The 21,429-nt window shown below is 42.7% G+C and overlaps 1 protein-coding gene across 19 annotated transcripts in view; it reads right to left on the reverse strand.

Annotated features, from left to right (window-relative positions):
* The window catches only part of Sgms1 (sphingomyelin synthase 1), a 275,114-nt gene that overhangs the window by 26,897 nt on the left and 226,788 nt on the right, over positions 1-21,429 (reverse strand). For 18 of the 19 annotated variants that reach the window (XM_076562260.1, XM_076562225.1, XM_076562263.1 and 15 more), the window contains one exon: positions 10,261-11,099. In XM_076562260.1, coding sequence (XP_076418375.1) covers positions 10,261-10,883 — 623 coding nt within the window. In that variant the 5' untranslated portion in view covers positions 10,884-11,099. Of the gene's footprint in view, positions 1-10,260; positions 11,100-14,885; positions 14,937-21,429 lie in introns of those variants that run through there. The other variant, XM_076562249.1, reaches the window with a different exon arrangement.

A 21,429-nucleotide genomic window follows, 5' to 3' on the forward strand; every position in this document is an offset into this window, starting at 1 on the left:
CAGCCTGAGTACCAAGCACTCTGTGGGATGCTATAATTTATTTCTACTCAGCATCTTAACATGTTGGGACAGAAACTACTATCATTCTCATCTTGTAGGTGAAGAAACAACTAGGTAAGTAGTTTGACCACAGCACTCAGTAGCTGAATGTCAAGACTAAACCAGAGAGGATTGTCCCATATCCACTGTCACGGCACTAGTAGGCTGCTGGGAGAAAGAATATGAAGAGATATCTGTGATGGACTGCTGAGAAGGGATTAAAGGGACTTCTGGGGCATGCTAGAGTATAGAAGGCAAAATGAATCCACCTAAAACCACAGATACAGATAACAACATGAACTCAAAGTTATTATTTTATCTCTGATGAGATGAATAATTTGAATTTTTAAAAATTTATATAAAATACACACCACCTACCACCACCACCACCACCAAGATCAGATTATTTAGCTTATTTGCTTATGGGTCTGTCTGGCAGCTGAGAAGTCCAAAATCTTGGTGCCAGTCTACTCGGCGCCTGGTAAAAGGCTCCTTGCTACATTACTACCATGTTAGAGATCATGAGGCAAAGTAGAGAGAGTGTACTAGTCTGGATGAGCCCAAACACCTGACTCATTTAGTCCTAATTACTTCCTAAAAGCCCACCTCCAAGGACCATTACCATAAAACTTGAGGATTAGGTTCCAATGTGAAATTAGGAGGGCATATTAAAACAGCATTACTAATCATTATTAACCTGACTACATACAAGATCATGCCTTCCGTTGCCTTTAACTTGACTCTGGTAAAAGACTACCACAGAATACCTTGGTCAAATTGTTGGCATTAATGAATTAGGGAGACCTAGTTTCCTGACAATTCCTATGGCCTGGACTGCTTAGGTCATGGAATCTAAAATGGTGAACATCAGAAAGGGTGAGCCCAGGTCTGACCATGTGGCACTGAATCTACTGTCTGGCTCCACGGTTCATCTCCCAGTGTTACTAGAGGAGGAGGCCAAGCGGGAGAGTACAGGAGGCTAGGAGCACAGAGGACCTGGGAGGCAAGGGGTTCAGAGAAGGCCCCCAGGAAAGCATCTCCATCCTGAGCCCAGAGAGATGATAGGTCAGAATCGAAAGGAAAAAACAGCAAAAAGAAAGCCACAAATCTGGTCAAAAACCAAAAAGGGAGACAATACACTTGGCCACACCAGCCGGCTTTGGTGAGGCATCAGGCCTGTAGCTACCAGTAGAGGGACGTTATTCCAAAATGGTGGTTCTGACTTACCTAGGAGGTTACAAGACAGCATGCAGCTAGGACCGAACTATGGACATCTGCTACAAAGTACAGCGAGCAGACACGACATGACAGCTATAAGGGTTGGCAAGAACATCCTGGCACCACACTCAAATGTCTTCAGGGGAAAAGCAACACACAGCATTACTCTATAAACACCGAACCCATCTGTTTTTACTCTATTTGTCCTTTGTGCATGGAATTAATGCCATGGTATAAGTTAAGAAAATACATTTCCAGAGGGTGTTTGTTAGAGTAGGAAAGTTCCAGACGGGGCTTATACCAGAGAGCCTTCACTTCCCATCATATGTTGTTACATGAATTCCTAATTGGTCTTTTTTTTTTTTTTTTTTTTTTTTTTGGTTTTTCGAGACAGGGTTTCTCTGTGTAGCTTTGCGCCTTTCCTGGAACTCACTTGGTAGCCTAGGCTGGCCTCGAACTCACAGAGATCCGCCTGGCTCTGCCTCCCGAGTGCTGGGATTAAAGGCGTGCGCCACCAACGCCCGGCTCCTAATTGGTCTTTTTAATAAAAAACCCAGAGTCAGATATTGGGGTCAATGCTGAAAGAGCAGAGAGACAAAGGAACAAGCCACTGCCACCTCTCACCTCACCAACTCTACGAATCCTCTGACCGAATGTCTCTGAGGCTTTAGCTGAAAGGGGTCCAGCCGAAAAGGGGTTCCTCAGCCAAAAAGCTTTGCATCTTCAGCAGAAAGGGGCTTTAGTTCTGTCTCCTCACGCCTTATATACCTTTCTCCACACCCGGCCATATTACTTCCTTCCTAGTGCTTGGATTAAAGGTGTGTGATTCTCAAATACTAGTGTTAAAGGTGCGTGCCACCACTGTCTGCTTCTGTTTCTCTTCTAGACTGCATCAATCTCATGTAGCCTAGTGTGGCTTTGAACTCACAGAGATCCAGATGGATCTCTGCCTCCCAGAGTGCTAGGATTAAAGGTGTGTACCACCACTGCCTGGCCTCTATGTTTAATCTAGTGGCTTGTTCTGTCCTCTGATCTTCAGGCAAGTTTTATTAGGGTAAACAATATATCACCACAATATGTTCTTGTGGACAAGCCAACAGATTCTCAGTTACCTTCACTGAGAGAAAAGAATAATACCATTTATTTTAAAAAGCTTACTGAGTCAATGATATTATAATTCATGTAAAAATTGTTACTTAAAGATCATCTATTTTGGAATCTGCCTCTAGAATTGATGAGCAGATTTTGAAATGGAAGAAACTCTGTAGAATAAAAGAGACCCTGAGTAAACACACAATCGATTCAGCTACATGTAGTGGGAAGAAAAAGGAGAAAAGAAAAAGAAAAAACTACTCTGAGCTCTTCTTTCATTCGCTGATGGAGAGAACTATGTACAGTTTACCAGATAACCAGATAATGGAAGGGATGTCAAAAACCACTGCAGGCAGTGACATGAGGAAACCTGTGTTCCTGGTGTGAACATTTGAGATATTATTATGAGATTAATGAAAAATTCCCCCAGAATCTATCTCTACAGCACTGCTTTGTTCTCTGCTGCAGCCACAGTACACTGAGGTCTCTGTGCTCACAGATAAGCACCAGGGGGACCTGAATTTTAAACATACAGGGTTTTTCTTCAAGGGAAGGAATACATTATCCATTATCCTCCAAAGGCTGAGAGCCAACGTGGGTAGTAGCCTGATGATCTTTCACTATCTCTGTGGTTGGAGACTCATTGGATCCTCCCCAAGTCCATAGGTAAGCTTGTTTTTCTCAGTCAATCCATAGAAGCCATCTTTATGAGTCACATCCTACTGTATTTAGCTTACTTTGCTTCTCAAAGGGATTTATGCATGCTTTATTGTGCATGCAGGATAGTTCATTATCACCAGCATACATTTTCACCAAATTGTTCTGTGCTTAAATATGCCTAAAGTAAACTACTAGGGGTCAGACTCCAGCAGTTTGAACCAACATTGACTAGTGAGTTGTGTTGAACCAAACTAGCTTCTTGCCTGCTTCAGATTGTCACTCTGCTAGCCATGGAGGTTGCTGAGACACCTGTATACACCCTTTGCAATAATGCTTGGTAAATAATTAAACAGAGAAAGATGTCGGAAGGCCAAGTAGAAAAGAGCCATCTGCTCTACCATAGTATGAGCTGAAAAGCTGATAAAGTGAATTGACCATAGGAAATAGCTCTTCTGGAACTTAGAACACAAACTACTGAACAGGAACCTGGAAAGAACTGTTTCACATCAAATGTTCTATATGAAGTGGCTTAGGAACTTTACTTAATCATCACCATCAAAGACAAGAAAACAAGGGACTGTGTGCTGACAGTATCTGTGGTCATAAACTACCCTGGAGATTAGAGAGGAATGACTACTTTGATAGACAGCTAATGTGAAAATAAGCACTGAGGGAACTGAGCTAGGGCAAAATGAAAGACAAATGTTAGTGGACAGTCCTGTTAATAACAAACAGACCTAAATGATTAAATGACAGAAGCAGCTGCCAATCAACCCAAAGATCTGGTCCTCAGAAATTAAATTCTAGTCTCAAAAGAAAGGGAATGTGATAGTCTTATGGTGGCAGAAATCCAGCAAATATACAAGACTCCCCAAACCACAACTTTGGTTGGAGACTAAAATATGAAATAGGGTGTTAGTGTAGCTCAGTGACAGAGGAGGTGCTTTAACACGGGTGAGATCCTGGGCTCAGCCACCAGCTCCATCTGCCAACTCCTTGACCCCCTACACATACAAACACAGACTTTAAAAATTGAAAGTGAAAGTGAAGGGAGGCTCAGTGTATTTCTGCTCTTGCAAAGGACATGGATTTTGGTTCCCAGTTCCCAAGAGGTAGCACAGAGCCATCCACAAATCGAGTTCTAGGGAATCCAACACCCTCAGGCACCAGGTACACACATGGTACATTATACAGGAATGCAGGTAAACACATATACATAAACACACAAATCTTAAAAACAAAACAAAAAAAGCTAGTTTTTTCTAAGGAGATTTCTAACCACAGATACATACTGTTGGTAAACACTAAAATCCCATCCTAAAACCCCCCAGAAGAGCAACACTGGAAAATTGTACACATGGGAATACTTTTAAATATAGATGTCTGAAAGGCATAAGCAGGATCTGTCCAATCATTTTCCTTATCTGTTTCCTTCCCTTTGGGATCAGTTTTCAAAGAACCCATTCAATAATCATTTCCACTTATTAACCAATCCCACTGTCACCCTGCAGCTCTTTATGATGTAATGTTCTCTCTTATCTCAAACATCTCAACCATAAAGCTCTCTCGAGTCCACCCTGTAACCTACCTGTTTTTTTCTTTTTTCTTCAAATATTTACACTACCAATGGGTCATTACTAGTATATTCAGTTCCCTCTTACACAATCTGTCCCTCACTGAACAAACTGATTTACTCTGCACTTTGTAGGTGAACATCTAACACCCAAACTGTGACAGAAAACAGTACAGGATATAGACAGCAGAGTGAAAAGAGTCAAGGAAAAACACTCTGACCTTGACTCGACCCCAGGACCCCATGGCTTGAAATCCCATCAATTCCTGAGTTTGCCCTAGAGTCAGGCTGCAGAATCCCACCAATTCCTGAAGTCCCTTCAGCACAAGATTCCAATAATCCCTGAGCTTGCCCTAGAATCAGACCACAAAATTCCACCAATCCCAAGCCAGCCATCCCGGAAAGTCTCCCTCCCCCGCCTGCCCAAGAAACCCTATATAGGCTCTGTACCCTGTTCAATTTGCTGCGGCTTCTCATCCTAGAGGCAGCCACCCTCCTGGATTCTTCTTTGCCAATCAATCTCGAGACGTTTGTTGTGCAGTGTGACATTTTCGCTAGCAGAGCCCAACTGTAACAACAACTTTCCCAGAGCTGGAGCGGACCGGACTAAAGCAGAACTGTAACACTGCTTCTGGGGAAACTTTCCCCTGGCATAACAGAATTGTTACACTTGGTGGGGTGGGAGGACTGGCTTAAGTGGAGCTGTAACATTTTCCAGCACCGGATCAGGGGGGAGCAGAGCTCTAACCATTTTGCTGGGGGAAAACGCCCCTGCCAGAAGCAGAGCTGTGACACTATTGGGAACTCTTTCCCTGGAGGAGGGCTGTAAGCCGCCATGCTTACAGTGACTCTATGGTCTTCCTTGGCTCCCAACGGCCAGGATACCTTTCCATCCAAGCTGCAATGTTTGTATAGACTACTTGACTTTCTTCCAATGAAAATATATTCAAGCACAGCTGTGAGTACCCCTGAATTAGTGGAATTGCTCTCTTTAAATAACATAAAAATCAGGGCTTCGTGGGCAGCTCTAAGGCTTTGTGTGAGAAATAAACTCTAACAAAAACCAGTTTTGTTCACTATGGCAATGGGTGTCACAAATAATTCTCTGGATTCAACTCTTGCTATCCTATTATCTACAAAGCAGCCATATCATATTTATTTATTTATCTATCTGGTGTGTGTGTGTGTGTGTGTGTGTGTGTGTGTGTGTAGGTCATAGGACAACTTGTGGGCGTTGGTTCTCCTCTTCAACTATATGGATTCCGAGATCCAAACTCCAGTTTTAAGACTTGGTAGTAAATGCCGTAACTGAGCATCTTGCTGACCCTACATAACCCTTCCACAACGTAAGTGTGTTTGTATCATGTCAGTGGTTTATCACACTTGACATTAAATCCACACTCTACTGGTTCCATTTGAGACCCTGTCTGTATCTCACTGGACTCTTATATATCAATCATAGCTCTCCTCCAGCTTGCTAGGCCATTATAAATACTTCGGGGCTCAACTAAGCTACGGAAATAAACCCACCCTCCAAACACTTGCTATGTCTCCTATCTGGAACGTTCTTTCTCAGATACCTACTTGGGATTCTTTCATCTGATTCACGGGTCTGCTGAATGAACTGCTGTCTCATCAGTGGCCTTTCACAATTACCCAATCTGAAAGGATCACTGCTGCCCTATTTCCGACACTCCTGAGCCCTCATGCTGACTCACAGTCTCTAGCTCCCTTACACTAGCTGATGTCATATCCTCAGCTCTTCACTGACTGCCTCACTCTGCCCAGACTAATCACTTCACGTCACTCTCATCCCTGCAGCATCCCCCAGGCCCTAGCGCTGCTGGCATACAGTAGGCTGCTCAGTGAAGTCCAAGTTGAATGAATGGACAGATTTTAAATGAACACACTGTATTTATACGTGCCAGGCTCTGTCACAGACATCAGGACACAAGTGGGAGAGGTGAACATGGCATCATTTTCTCCTTTAAGGAAAATTAACTAACAAAACGAAACAAAAAGCAACCACTGGAGGAGACACATGTAGAAGTAAAAGAATTGGAAAGTGTATGCTATGAGCTTGAGGCATTTACAGAGGCCTGGAGTAGCTGCAGGTAAAATAGGTCAGACTTAAACTCTACTGTGCAGAGCCCTGAGCTTCAAAGCAGAGAAGTTGTGTCTTTATCAGATTCCACAGTGTGGATCTCCACTCAGAAATGAAAGGAGGAAACACACCTAAAAACAGAATTAGAATTGACCAAACTCATTATTTAGACAATACCAACTGAGCTCTTCTATGCTTCTAGAAAATGCCACTGGCCAGAGAAGGGGAAAAACAACTTAGAAAACACAGCTCACAAGTCTGGTTTTGGTCCAGGAGAGTCTGAGGCACCCTGATCCCCACACCTGGTCTTACATTTGCTCTAATAAGAAAACTTGGCTTGGAAACCTCGGTGCCACCTTCTCTGTCAAGGTCCGGACAGGGTGGGGCCACAGGAAACATGCAGGGGTGCCACTGTGTTAGCTGTGAGCCACACACAGAGCCCTAAGTCTCAGCTCTATCGGTCTGCAGGCTGCAAATACTCTTTATGGTGCTTTCTTAAAACAAGGGTACCTGGTTTGCAGTGAGGTCTGACACAAAGGCAGAGATTTCCCCGGAATTTTTCCTAGTCAGTGGCTTGAAAGTCCAATTCTAAATGAGGAGACAACATTATTTACAATTTTAAAAACCAAAAAAAGTTCACAGTGAAGGACAAGTGTATGCAACATAAGACAGAACTGAATGTCACAAATTCAGAGTTAAGGTGTTCAGAGCCCTCAAAGTCTGGCTCAAGGACTTATTGGTGGTAGATGTTGCCCAAAGTGCCAGTAGTCTTACTTCTCAATTAGTACATCGTCCTCAACAGTTTATCTTTTCTCTAAAGTTAGAAAGTACAAAAGAAGATGGAGTAGGCTGCCCTTTTTAAGGCCTCCACGATTCTTAAAGTTAGAATAATTTTGGGGGGAGTGACTTTGGCTTTTGTTGGGATCTTAATACCAACCAAATGGCTTTAATTCTAAGGAGCGGAGTAAAACGGTTAATGGTAAACTATCCAGCTGGTGGATGCTGGCCAGAGGGGCCAAACTCACAAGAGTGAAACACAAAAACAAGGAAAGTTAGCGATGAAAAATACCCCCAATCAGAAAGTTCCATGTTTTCAAAATGGTCCCTAAATAAAACCATCACACAGCAACAGCCAATTAGAAACAGGGGAGGGTGTAAGTTATAAAATTGTAAGGGGAGGTGTGTCTGTATAACAGTTCAGAAGGTTAGTCTTGGTGATGAGAGCTGGGGATGATATTCATCAGCATGCACTTCATGCTGCATCAGTCTGTATCCTCTCAATCTTTCATACCTGGAGTGCCACATACACTGGAAAGGTCACAGACAGACAGGGTGGGGATGCTTAGGACAACAGTCTACTTCCAAAGGTAGAAATGGAGTAAGGTCCTTAAAGAATCCTTAGCTGGTTGCATTCAAGCTAAAATGACCTGACTAATCCAATTCCATCCCAGTGGCTTACCCAGCAATGTTAGGGCCAATTTAAAAGTTTTCTAGGACAATAGAAACCTTGACCTAGAAGCTGTTATTTTTTTCTGTGACAACAAGGCTCCTGAGTTGGAAAAGTTCATTTAAGCCAACTAGCATGTAAAGCCACAGCTGGTGGCTAGAACCCAGGCCGCCTGCTCCAACCCTGAATTAGCTTTGTAGAAGACATCCCAACTGGTTTATTGCTGCTGAACAATTTAAATAAGTAAATTACTACAGTATTGGCAGTAAGTACCAGGACAATACCAAATTAGAAAATTTAAAGAGAAATAGATTTTGGAAATATTCCCTGGTAGAAATTATTCCTATGATTAGGAAGTTTCCTCAGAACAAAATTGAAATCATAAAACATCTCAATTCTGCAATAAGTCTGACTTACTGAGTTCTATATTCTGGGGAATAAATTTGCCTGTGTGTATGAATTTTGATGAAAAGCCAGAAAGTAAATTCACAAAAACAAATTTTAAGGGAAAAAACCCTAGGAAGCTTAATTTGAGCTGCCCTTCCCTCTGCAAAGGAAAAGCCTGGGAACTATCTTCAGTGGGTTTTTGGGGAGAAAGGTCGAAAAGTCCAAATGTTCCTAAGTGAGAAGCGGGACTAGTGTTGTCCGTCAGTCAACAGAAAGTATGCAAGGAATTCCAAACATCACTGCTTCTGAAGCTGAGTCCTCTCAAAACCAAAGCAACAACATTGCTTGTTTTTTCCTTCAACTGGATAGCAGAGGCCATCAGTTCCATTTCAAATTCTACTTAAGTTATAAAATTGTCAAACTAGCCCCAAGTAAACACTTGGCTAGGTCAGTGACTTTCCCAAAGTGAAGATGATAGTCTCCATGGTGAGGTCAGCGGGTACCCTCCCCTTTCTACATGTCTGACTTCATGAACTGAGAAAGTTTATGCAACACCAGGAAAACACTCAGAGACAAACTCAACAGAAACACTCCTCCTGAATTTTGTTATCTTGATGGAAGATGCTTTAATATCCAGCCATCCTTTGGCTCAGGCAACTCAGTCGGCCAGAGAGAAACTCAAACAGCTGGTGGCTCCATCATCAGAAGCTGCCCCAGAGTGACAGTTCCAGGTTTACCGGGAAACAGCCCCAGCTCCGGCCTCAGTCCCAGGCATGGCCCTGCTAACTCTGTAGATTTGGTTATGGTGCCCCAGGGGCAATGGCAGTGAGCTTGGGCTGTGGCCAGGGCACAGTGGTACCACCTACTGGGGCTCCCAAGCCCATTGGATAGGGAGAAATGGTCATTCCCCGATGCATACAGGGAAGCCACAGATGTTCCGCTCAGAAGAAAACCAGACACCAAAAACAAGGGCAATTAATTAAAGCCAAGGGAAGCTGTTCATCTAAGGAAATAGCTCGCTTTTAGAGGATCCCTGCTGTGATAGAGCTTGGGACATGAGGATCACTTTGGCTCCAACTGAAACTAAATACACACTAACTGAGACACTCAAAGATAGCCACCCACGGATTTAAGTGCTACACATTCTATAAGATGGGATCATATAGGTTCCACCACATTTTACCTGCTTAAATTAAATGAGATATCAGTTTTCCCCAACCAAAGTCATTATAAAATAGCTGTGTGAACTCTACATGCCCAAACTGTGAATACATACTGATAAGGTTCTGGGTCTGGCTGCGGGTGGGGTGTGTGTGTCATGGGACGGGCCTATCCCACCATTCACAGCACATAGGCCAACTGCCAACAATTCACCTGAGTAAATAACAACCAAGACTAGGCAGCTTTATCATCACCCCCACACCCTCCACACCTCCGCCCCCAGTTATTCAACAGCCTTTACTCTCTGAAGATGTCTGAGTGTTTTCTTTCCTATTACCTGAAAACAGACCACCATCACTCATGGTCTTAATTCTAGAGGAATCTTGTACAAACAGGCAACAAACAATATTCTCTCAAAGCTGTAGGAGCTTTAGTTAGTCCCATGGGGTGTGTGGTTTCAAAACTAATTAATATGCTTCGATTTCAACACTTGGCTAAATTTCATCTCCAAATGATAACTAGATAGCTAAATGTAAACCCATCATTTCTGGATCTTAAGACTATGTTTACTCTACTTACTTGTATTTTAAGAGCAGCCACTGAATTAACCAGAGTCCTACAAGGATCATGCCGTTAATTTCGCAAATAGAAAAGGCCCACTGCACCCGGTTAAAATGGTCAAAAAACGTGTCCGGTAGTGGAGGCTGCACCTCCTTAGGAGGTACTCGTTCATGGACGACCGAGATCATCACTGTAGTGAGAACAAAACAGGAAAGTGCATAAAGAAAGGCCAGAAAAGTCTTGCCCCACTCCATGGGGTACTGGGAGCGCTCTGGTTCTGGCATGGGGATTTTTATCATCTCTTTCCTAAACCCATTTGGCATTCCATTGGGCTTAATCTTGATGCTGAAGCTGCCCTCAGGGTTGGGAATGTCGACGCCAACGCTGAGATGCCCGTTGGCGTGGCCATTCTTGTGCGCTTCCATATGATGCTCCATCTTCAGGGTCTCTAACATGTCTAAGAGCCGCTGCCCGTTGTCAGAGGAGACTCGGCACAGTGGGGGTTTTTTGAAATCCTCTTGGGTTAGGTTGATCAAGTCCTGGCCTGTGAAATGTTCTAGAGGTTCACAGTATTCTGGCATAGCATTCTCCAGCAGCCAGTCTGCCACCTTCTTGGGTGACCAATAAACCACTTCCTTCATGGTACTGGCAGACAAAACGCAGTACCCCCAACTTGCTCTTAGACGTCAGCAGTCACTGTTCGTACAGAGCAGGGCACTATCCCTCCTGGGCCGGTTCATCTTGTTGGGTCTCATGAGCAGAGACTCATTTGGCAAGATGGTCAGGGCAGTTTAAAGCACTTCGTGTAGCGGTGTCTGAACATTAATTGGCCTCATTTCTGCACAGGATTCTTCCTTCTGTGGGAGGAAAAGAAAAGGTCAGGATCATGGGATTTCCAGATCAGTTCCTTCAAAATGCAAAGAGGCTCAAGGTGTACAATAGAAGCGGAAGGGCAGTCACTGGTAACCTCTGTTTCAAATGTGTTAGTTTCAAGCATTGCCAATTCCCTGGTCATAAGTCTTCCATGACAGATCACTAAACTGGATCTGAAAATGTAGATGGCCAGGACAGCAGTGGATGGATCTCCCAGGGAGTACATATTAGGAATAACTCAACAGACTCTGGACCTTGTTCAGCAGAGACCACTGATTCTCTTTGTACCCAACATACTTCCAAGACACAATATGAAAGAGTCTGGTAAACTTGTTTAATCCACAAATCTCTGTGGTGAGGAATGCTGAAAATGTGTACAATATGTGACAACTTAGATATCACAGAAATGCTGATCTTAAGATTACTGGGTCTAATAATTTTACAATTTTTTTTTGCCCCAAAAGTTACTAGTTCACTTATTCCAAACATGTGTGAATTCTCAAATAGAAAAGATACCCACTGTGGCTGACTGGGTTGACACACAGGCAGAGCCAGGGCCAAGGCTCACCTGATCTTTCTATTCTCAGTCCCTCGACACTGCTGTAGACCCCCATCATTTGAAAAAAGAGGATTTGATCCACCTCTCATCTAGAAAAATGGAATTGGTTCTATAAAAGTCAAAGGACTTGCCCACAGTTGAATGTATAGAGGGGGTGTAAGTGTTTGTGGTGGTTTGAAAGAAAATGCTCCCCAAAGGGAGTGGCACTATTAGGAGGTGTGGTCTTGTTGGAGGAGGCTGGATGACACACTCCTTTAATCCAGACCTGGAGGCTGGAGGAAACACCTTTAATCTGGGCCACACATCTGTTGGAAGTGTGTCACTGTGGGGGCAGGCTTTGAGGTTTCTTTTTTCTCAAGCTTCACTCAGTGTCACAGTCAGTTGACGTCCTGTTGCCTGGGCGATGTAGCATTCTCAGCTCCAGCACCATGTCTGCCTGCACGCTGCCACGCTCCCCTTCATGATCACAATGGACTGAACCTCTGAAGCTGTAAGTGAGCCACCCCTCAATTACATGCTTTCCTTATAAGAGTTGCCGTGGTCATGGTATCTCTTCAGAGCAATAAAAACTCTAACCAAGACAGTGTTCATTAAAATACTTAACCAGCAGTGTAACAATCAAAGGCCTATGCTCTAAGGAAGACCCTAACAGAAGGATGCACACCAACGTAACAGATGCAACCACGATCCTTGACTAATGCACAGCATTGCAGAAAAAAGTGGGAAGATACAGACCAGCTAGGTTATATTTGATGATCCTGAGTGTATTCCCATTTTTCTGCCACTGATTTCTTTAATAAACACATACTACTTTTATAACAATCATTAAAAAAAATTAAAAAAGCTCAAAACAGAAAACCCAACTTCATATAAAGGTAACATAGCCATGAAATGTGACTTTGGTCCCAGCATCTCCCCTGCTTGCCCCACTGTCTGGGCTTCAGATTGCTAATCTTTAAAGTGGGTACAGTAACAATAACATATTTCCTTTATAAGGTTGTTATCAAAGACTGAGTCTATATATGAAAGCGGACGAAACAGCTGAGCCCTGTAAGCAGTGATTTTCAGGAGGTTTTGGTGGTGCTCATGTCTTTTTTATCCCTTTTCAGATGATCAATCATGTTCAACAGTCTCTGTTCACTTTCTCTCCCACTACAACAAACTCTACCAGCTGGATTGTTTTCTGAAATGATTCTTGTGTTAACTACAGAAGGCTTTCAACAGACCTAAAAGTTGAAAAGCTGCAGATTACGAGTGACATTGTTTCCCTAAGAATGTGTTCAGGGAATAGTATCTGGGAAAATGTCTTGTGCTTTAAAAGGAGAGTTCTTTCACCAAGTACACTCAGTGCACACTGTCATCTTCCCACTGTGCACACAGTAGGACGGTAAACACTTGAGGCACTCGCAAGTAGAGAGAACACTTACAGGGACTTCTCAGATTAACTTCCTTAAGCTTTCCTACTCTCCCCGACCCATTTTCTCCCCAACTAGTCTCCAACTGAACCCTCTAGATTGAGGATAGACAGCATGTGTCCTCCCAATTTCCAATTTCTTATGTTACCAACTACCTTGAACAGTCAAGGAAATTATGAGCATTTTCCAGAGAGAAAGTCCATGTGGCTTCTGCATACTCATAGCCATTGCAGAAGAACCCCAAGTGTGGTGAACATGGCCTAGAGTGCCAAAGGCATGCATACCAAACCCAAGTCCATGCACAGGCTGTGCAAGACAGGAGGTCTGTCTCTTAAGCATAACACCCATGGCCTCTCCTCAAACACTTCCCAACAGATCTAGGGTGACTGTCTGTGAAACCCTCAACATTTACAAGAGAATGCTGAAGAAAAAACTCAGGTTCAGACCCAAGGGCAAAGGACACTGGCTTTCCCCTGAGTTCCACATGCCCCAGTTCTTGCCCAGCATGGGGAGCATGCCAGTGTCTGAAACCCTCAGAACCACAGACTACACCAAGCCCAAGACATTTATCACTTCTCTCGGAGAGAGAAACAGACAAACCATTTCTTACTAAAAGATAACAAACTTAAAACAGAAACAAATCAAATTGTGGGAGACAATTTAATACAGAGCTAAACGTCTATCTGGCATGGCGAGCACTCCAAGAGGAACAGGAGTATTGCAAATCATTTTTGATAGCCAGAGGAACTCTCCAAAATATGCTACAAGGATAGGCTGGCATCTCCATTCTGTAGCCAGGGAGGACTACAAAAGCACCCCCTGAACACAGATCCTGTAATTCTCAAGCTTGGAAGCCCTTCTTTTCATTGGTCTTCTACTCCCACAGTCCTTTCCAGTCCTGACAATGGTGAGCAGTGGTGAATGTGGTCAGCAGTGGTGAAGGTGCCCAGCAGTGGTGAAGGTGGTCAGCAGTGGTGAAGGTGGTCAGCAGTGGTGAACATGCCCAGCAGTGGTGAACGTGCTCTGTTAACTAAAGGTAGAGCAGTAGCATGTCTCCACCACAGGATCAAAGCCTGGAAGGACTTTCTATTTGGTCTTCACCAAGTTGAAAAATAATTATACAAAATTCAGTGGGGCTCAGATTCCTAAAATAGAGACTTTAGTCTTTAATATTATACAGGCCTTTTAATGATATGCCGCACTATTGTACAAGGAATTTATAGTTAATTATGAATACTTTCAGATCTTCAGAAAGAAAAAATGAGCTAAAGCAATCATTCTGGAAAGGCAAAAAAGTGAATTAACCAGGCAAAACCACAAAATAAATCTTTAGGACTATTTGCTTATACTTCTTCGAAAGGAGCTATTACATGGCCTTGTCACCTGAGAAAGTCTAGAAATAAAACAGCAGTGTGCTAATAAAACCTCCCAGAATTAAGTAGGACACAAGGGTTTTAAAAGTTAAAGTATTATGCCAGCAGTCCCAGTACTCAGGAGTCTGAGGCAGGAGGATGGTGAGCCTGGGGCCAGCCTGGGCTACCTAGCAAATCCTTGTCTCACAAACCTGTAACAACAATACAACATCTCCCCCAAAAGACTAGAATTAGGAATTGATTATAAAACGAAACCTAAACCATTCATATCACTTTACTATGAAACAAAGTTTTACAAAAGCTTCAAGTTTAGATAAAAGTTTCCAGATTTACTAGAACTTTCCATAAATGTCAACAATAACCTAATTGACTTCTGCAGTCAATGAAATGTTTAATTCTCCATAAACTCAAATTGATACCTACTGAATGTTTTTTTCCAAGGAAACTCGAATTGCATAATTTCTTATTCAGCACCTGAAGAGTTAATTTAAATAAGAATTTATAAAATTATATATGAAAGGTTAGGGTAACAATGTCAGCTGAAAGCGCTACTTACTTATTTCTACAGTTTGGAGAGTTTAGAAGATTCCTTTTGACGCTGTAACCTTTATACTGGCCTTTATTTTCTATTGCTAGTGCATGCAGTGCTCACAATTCCAAATCCAGCTTTGGTTCACAAATAAAATCATCCCTTATGAAAGCAGGTCCTCCAGCTAAGTGGATGCTGACCTACTTTGTGGAGCTCCGAGGAGGCTTGCTTTATAAAACACACACCTCTGCCTTCTGGTCCACTCAGCCTGCTAAGACTGCTCTGACAAGTTTTGCATTTGGTGACATCTTTTGGTCTCCTCTTGACCTTGCTTATTTAATTGTATTTAACGCTTCAATTTCACATTATCTGCAGAGAATTCTTTCTCAATGGCTGCCCTACAGTTTATCTAATGGTCTTCCTTTTTTACTCTCTACTCCCACAATTGTTTAAACTACAGTGAGATGTAGCAACCTTCAATGTGCCAGGAGGGAGGTGACCTTTGATTGGCAAACTTGATAGGATATAATGACAAGAAAGCAGCCATGCCGACCTACTGTGTCCTGTGAACCACGGTTCCGTCTACTTCAGAGAACCACATCACCAGCAGGGCCCACCCCAATCCAGACACTTCACGATAGGGTGTTCCTATAAGTATTCAGTAATCAGAGATTCCAAAGTATCATTTATTATAATACAAAATTAGAAATACATTAAAAATTCATTATAAAACAGATGACTAAGTCCCTACTAAAGATTGTAGCACATTTCTATATTGACAGTGATATTTGCAGTTTTATGAAGAGAACACCAGCTATAAAACAGAGTATCAATTTGTTAATATGTATGTATGATAAATACCACAGGATAAAAGTCAAGGCATTATTTGTTAATTTCCCGTTGTCCCAGAACAACAGAATTATAAAATAATGTTCTGCTTTCTTCCATCCCAGTATTTAAAAATCTCTCTGATAGGCACATTTTACTCTTGTCTGGAAGAGAAAAAAAACCTACTGTTGTTCCTTTAGGTATATTGTTTTAAACTATGAAGCTGCACTGTGAGGCTGAAATCATGCTTCCTACAGCAGCTTTCTTTAGAAATGAGAAAGGGCTTGATGACATGACTAGATTCTCGAAACAGAACCCCAAATCCTACATATTAAGAAACAGTCTTGAGAAGTGAGCCAATCTACCAGCAAAGATAAAACTAGAGCCCAAACCTACAAGCATGACAGCACTCCAGGCTCCTTATTCCCCCCGTCCCAGAGTGAAAACAGAGCAGAAGTGTAACTGCCCACTACTGAGTTCCCTCAGTATCTGCCCACGCCAGCGGCTACAAACCGGGAAGCAGCACTTGGAAAACCTTCCCTGTAGTTATGATGGGGGAAATCGTGCACAGCTCTCTGAGAACTCACTGCTACAGTTTCCCTTGGGATTTGATTCTTCTAACTCACTTAAAACTGAAGAGAATCTATTTCAATGCAACCAGCAGGGCTCCTGTCCTGTTTGCCTGTTAATCTGTCATTCTTAGATTTGGACTCAATCTAGTGGCGCGGACAAGGTCAGAGCATAACCAACGTTTCAAATTCCAGCAGCTCTCGTAGGGGCAGATATGCACAGTGCTAATGTCATCCAGCCAGAAGAGCTTCTCCATTTTTTTTGCGGGGTGGGGGTGGGGGGGTTTCGAGACAGGGTTTCTCTGTGTAGCTTTGGAGCCTGTCCTGGAACTCACTCTGTAGACCAGGCTGGTCTCAAACTCACCGAGATCCGCCTGCCTCTGCCTCCCAAGTGCTGGGATTAAAGACGGGTGCCACCACCGCCCGGCAAGCTTCTCCATTTCTAAAACACCTCACTCTGTGTCTTTCCATTCTTCTTTTTAAAAATCAAGAGCTCAAAACCCTATATACCACACTTATTAGCTGGACTACAAAGACATGCATAGTTCTGAATCTGTCAGAAAAGTAAACCAAGGCTGTGGAAAAACCCCAAATGGCTTAGCTTGTTTTTGAAAGCCCCAGGGAGCTGGGAATATAGCGGTGGTGTATTCCCGGTAATAGAGTGCTTGCCTGGTATTGTGAGGCCCTAAGTTCAATTCCCAGCACTACAACAAACAAACAAACAAAACCCAAAGGCTTCGTACAGTATTCTATGGCAGGTGATCGTATAGAGCTCACTTAAACAGCCTTCCAAGTAGCATGCTGGAGGAAAGCAGTTATGAGGCCCAGGAAGTAAACTTCAGGGGTCTGGGAAGGCTGAAACTTGGAAGAAACAGGAAACTGCTGCTTAGAGGGGAAGACTCTGACCAGCCACGCATGTGATGCCGAGGGCCCAAGAGACGCAGCTTTTCTGAGGTCTTAGGGTGGGCTTTTCTCATGATGCAGCTACATTTGAGAATTCCCTGCTCCTGCAAGTAACCTCTCACCCAGACTCCGTCAGTCACCCCAATAAGAGCTCACTGGTTCACCAGCCTGGACTCGGCGGCAATCACTGCTTCAGTCTGTCGGCAGGCAGCTCCCTTTGTGAAGTGAGCAAGCTCTGTGCTGGAGTGTGTGTGTGCTTTCAGAACCTGTAGAAAGGTTTCTCATATGACACTGCTCAAGAAAATACAAAAAGGAAAAAAAAATCAAAAATATCTTTCTAAACTGTATAGAAATCACGCAAAAAAACCCTGAAATCCCAGCACTTGGGAGGCTGAAGCAGGCAGATCTTTCAGCCAGCCTGATCTATGGAGTGAGTTCCAGGATAGCCAGGGCTACAAAATAAAACAAAACAACAACAAAAAAATTGAAGTAGAAGGGACACAAACTGAAATGTTCATCAAGCATTCCAAAACAATAGCTGAAAATATACACATCCGTCACTATCTCATATTAATATACACCTCTGTCACTATCTCATATTAATTCTCTTAAGGGAAGAGAGAAGAAAGGAAAAAACAGACAAATGTTCCATCCTGCTTTTCACCTTGGCCGTATTTCCTCCATGTCACTACAGTCAAAGCGTGCAATCCCTGTCCTTGATTCTTGTATTGGAACCAGAGCATCCACACTCACTCTGTGTTACTGACATCTAAAAGCAGAACTGAGTGGACTTTACATCTTAACATACAGTAAGCATTTTCTCTGGATTTTCTAAGTTGTTCAGATTTCAAATATATCTCTCCCTTTTCCCATACACCATCAAAATGTCTTTTCAGACTAAATATTTTGGTTTATAAATTACTTTTCTCCAAGATTGCTTCTTCTATCAAGTAGATAGAATTTGTTCCCTGTCAACTATGTGATGGTTCTGACTCGGGAGTATGGCTGTTACTAATCTATGAACTGTGGAAATCTGGTCTACAAGCAGCCCATTTGCCACAGAAAACAAAGCAGGTGTCTTAAAGCATGCTTTGACTGTTTCAGCTGAGACCCACCCCGTATCAAACCGATGCAGGCAGGCAGGCAGGCAGGCAGTCAGGGAGCAGTTTCTGAGTGAATATAAAAATCCTTTATATCTTATTTATACAAAGTAAGTTTCCCTAGCCTACTCCGGAACAGAAATACCCACTAGTTGGTTAGCTGAAAGTCTCCCATTTTACCAAGGAAAGTCTCCCACGTCACGCTTACAAACTCAAGCCACTGAAGCAGAGAAAGAACCTCATTTAAAGAAGATGACCCTGGGGACTGACACCAGGTATAAAATTAACAGCAACGCACAGGCCCAGATAGGAGAAGTCAAGTTCAAGTGTCTCTCCAAAAATACATTTCGAATGCTTCTTTAATAACTACTTAAGTTCAAACAATTTTCAGACCAGAGAACATTCAAAGGGAGCTTCTGAATGAATGGCTCTTCAGTGTGCATGCTGTGGGCATTCGTGGTCCCAGAAGCACAATGTTCAGATTGCCACTGCACTCAGCTCTCCCTCTGCTCTTTCTGGGGGTAAAACAGGGTTGAGGACTTCCGGGAAAACAACAGTAGAGCTCTCCCTTTGTGCATGCGCGCGCACACACACACACACACACACACACACACACACACACACACACACACACACACACACCACATTTGTATCTTTTCCAGGCAGCAAGTGTGCCAACTCCTAAAATAAGCAACCAGTCAACTTCTCTCTAATTATCTGTGACTCCCTGGTTCTAAGACCTTGGAATCAAAACCATCTAAGGCCCATTTTTCTGAACCCCTTCTTCAAATAAAAGTTTAAAACACATACACACACCCCTCAGCCAAGTAGCACCACAGTACAGAATCAGGTTGCTGAGACTGCCACTCTGGCTCTGCCTTTGCGCTAAGTAAGGTATGAACCACCAGAGGGCAGCACAGCAGTAACAAGATGACAGGCTGCCTGCCCCTCCTCCCCACTCCCCGCAGCCACCAGGTTATAAAGGACGCGGGAGCATCCTTCCAAGAGGAGCTCAACTAGGTAATGAAACTCCAAGAACTACAACCCGTGTTTTCTGAGTCATCAACTGACACTCTTTTCCCAGTACCCTTGTGATTTTAATGAACATACCATTAGCAATATAGCTATTTTTATATATTCGAGCTATCCTGCAATGTCACAAACCATTTCTAGGACCCCAAGGAAGGCTGAAAGCCTAAATATCAGAGACCACCATTTACTAGAGAGATTAGCCCTAAGAGCTTCACTGGAAATACATCCTTGTCTTATGTAAAATTTTAATAAGCTTTATCTCAATGCAATAAAATGAGAACTTTAATCAATGGTGACTACCCAATTACAATTAAGTTAGAAACATATAAGCTGTAAAGCTTGTTAGCGAACAAGTATGCTAAACTAGTTTTTTAAATGGCTAAGAGCTGAAGAGGCACAGCTAGACTGTTCTGCTCTGTCCTATTAGGAAGAAGACCTGGGCGTCCATCGCTATGGTGTTACATGGAAAGAACTGAAGTTCAAAGTAACTATAAATGTTTTCTCAGGTCCACAAGCGTTAGAGTCTCTACCGGTAAGATAGATGGTATGTATAATTGTATAAATCACAGGTTGTTCTTTTAAGTACTGCAGCCTGAACCATGGCTTTGTGTATGCTGGACAAACATTCTACCAACAGAAAAAAAAACACCCCTTAATTTCTAAAAATTTACAGAAGGAATTAACCATGCCACTGCGATGGCCAAAGGAAAGACCCAGAGGAGGTCCCTGAAGTTTTCATTCTTCGTTATAAGGAAACATAAAAACTGAAATTATATCAAATTTATAGATTACCTGAACAGCAATAAATTAAAAACCAAACACGAGCAGTTTATCTAACTGTACACATACTCATCTTTAAAGGAAATAAAACCCCTACTCTTTTCAATGCTACATAAATCCTCTTTAGCAGTGTTACTTAATCAGATTTCCTGGGCTGGGGATACAGGTCAGTTGCTGAGCAATTGCCTGGTGTTTACAAGGCCCTCAGTTTAATCCTCAGTAATGGAAAAGGACAGAGAAGGGGAGGATGGGAGAAAGGAGCAAGGAGGGAAGAAGGAAGGGGGAAACAGGGAGGGTGTTAGAGCAGGAGATGCGGCCGAGGATAGGATCTTAGGAATGCTTCCCAACAGTTCATGTATGAACACTGCTACATCCTTTAGAGACATGCTCTCTATTCTGAAGTGGCCATGGAGATACCAGCAGGAACAGGGAGAATATAGGCAGACCTGTGCAGCACATTCCCAAGATGGCAGCTCTCTAACTATTCCTTACCTTACAGGTATCACTGTCCTACGTTGACTTTCTTGTGTCCAAATCTCACAAAACTTGACTTTCTAGTCTGCCTATATTAGCACTTAAGCCAAAGATGAGAAGTCATCTCATGTACAAAGATAGCCTTACATTATCGTAGCCCAGGAAGGGCACCACTCAGTAAAAAGGATTTCAGAATCTTATCAAATAGTCTAAAGAAATAAGGAGATGAAGCAATTAGCTTCCAAATGCCACAGGTGATTTCAGTATGAATGAGAAATGACCATGGGAAAATACTGATTTAATTTGTTAAAATATATATATATATATATATCACTCTTAAAGATCAAAACTGGAAAAATGACTAAGACCAGTAATTACAATTGCATATGGAAGAAGGTAGAATTCAGCACATAAAGATGGCAAACAATGGCTCTTCAAACTATACTCAGAACTACGTTCTTACCATAAAATAAGAATGGCAGTCCTGTGGGTATCTATTACAGACCATGTTTCACTTACATGGCAGAGAAATCATACCATATACCTAACACAAGAGTCTCAGGTCCTCAGAGAGCTCTGGGTTTCAAGAGCTCAGTACATACTATAGAGAGAGAGTATTCATTAAAGGGACTTGATCAGCATTCAGGGAAGAGATTACCAAGGGCTCTGGCAGGGCCAGTGCCACATCCAATACACTAAGGCACAGCTCGAATACATCTGTTTATAAACTTAATGAGCTTTTGTCTTTCAGA

This window comes from Peromyscus maniculatus, chromosome 1 (assembly GCF_049852395.1).
Source record: "Peromyscus maniculatus bairdii isolate BWxNUB_F1_BW_parent chromosome 1, HU_Pman_BW_mat_3.1, whole genome shotgun sequence".
Classification (NCBI taxonomy): Eukaryota; Metazoa; Chordata; class Mammalia; order Rodentia; family Cricetidae; genus Peromyscus; species Peromyscus maniculatus.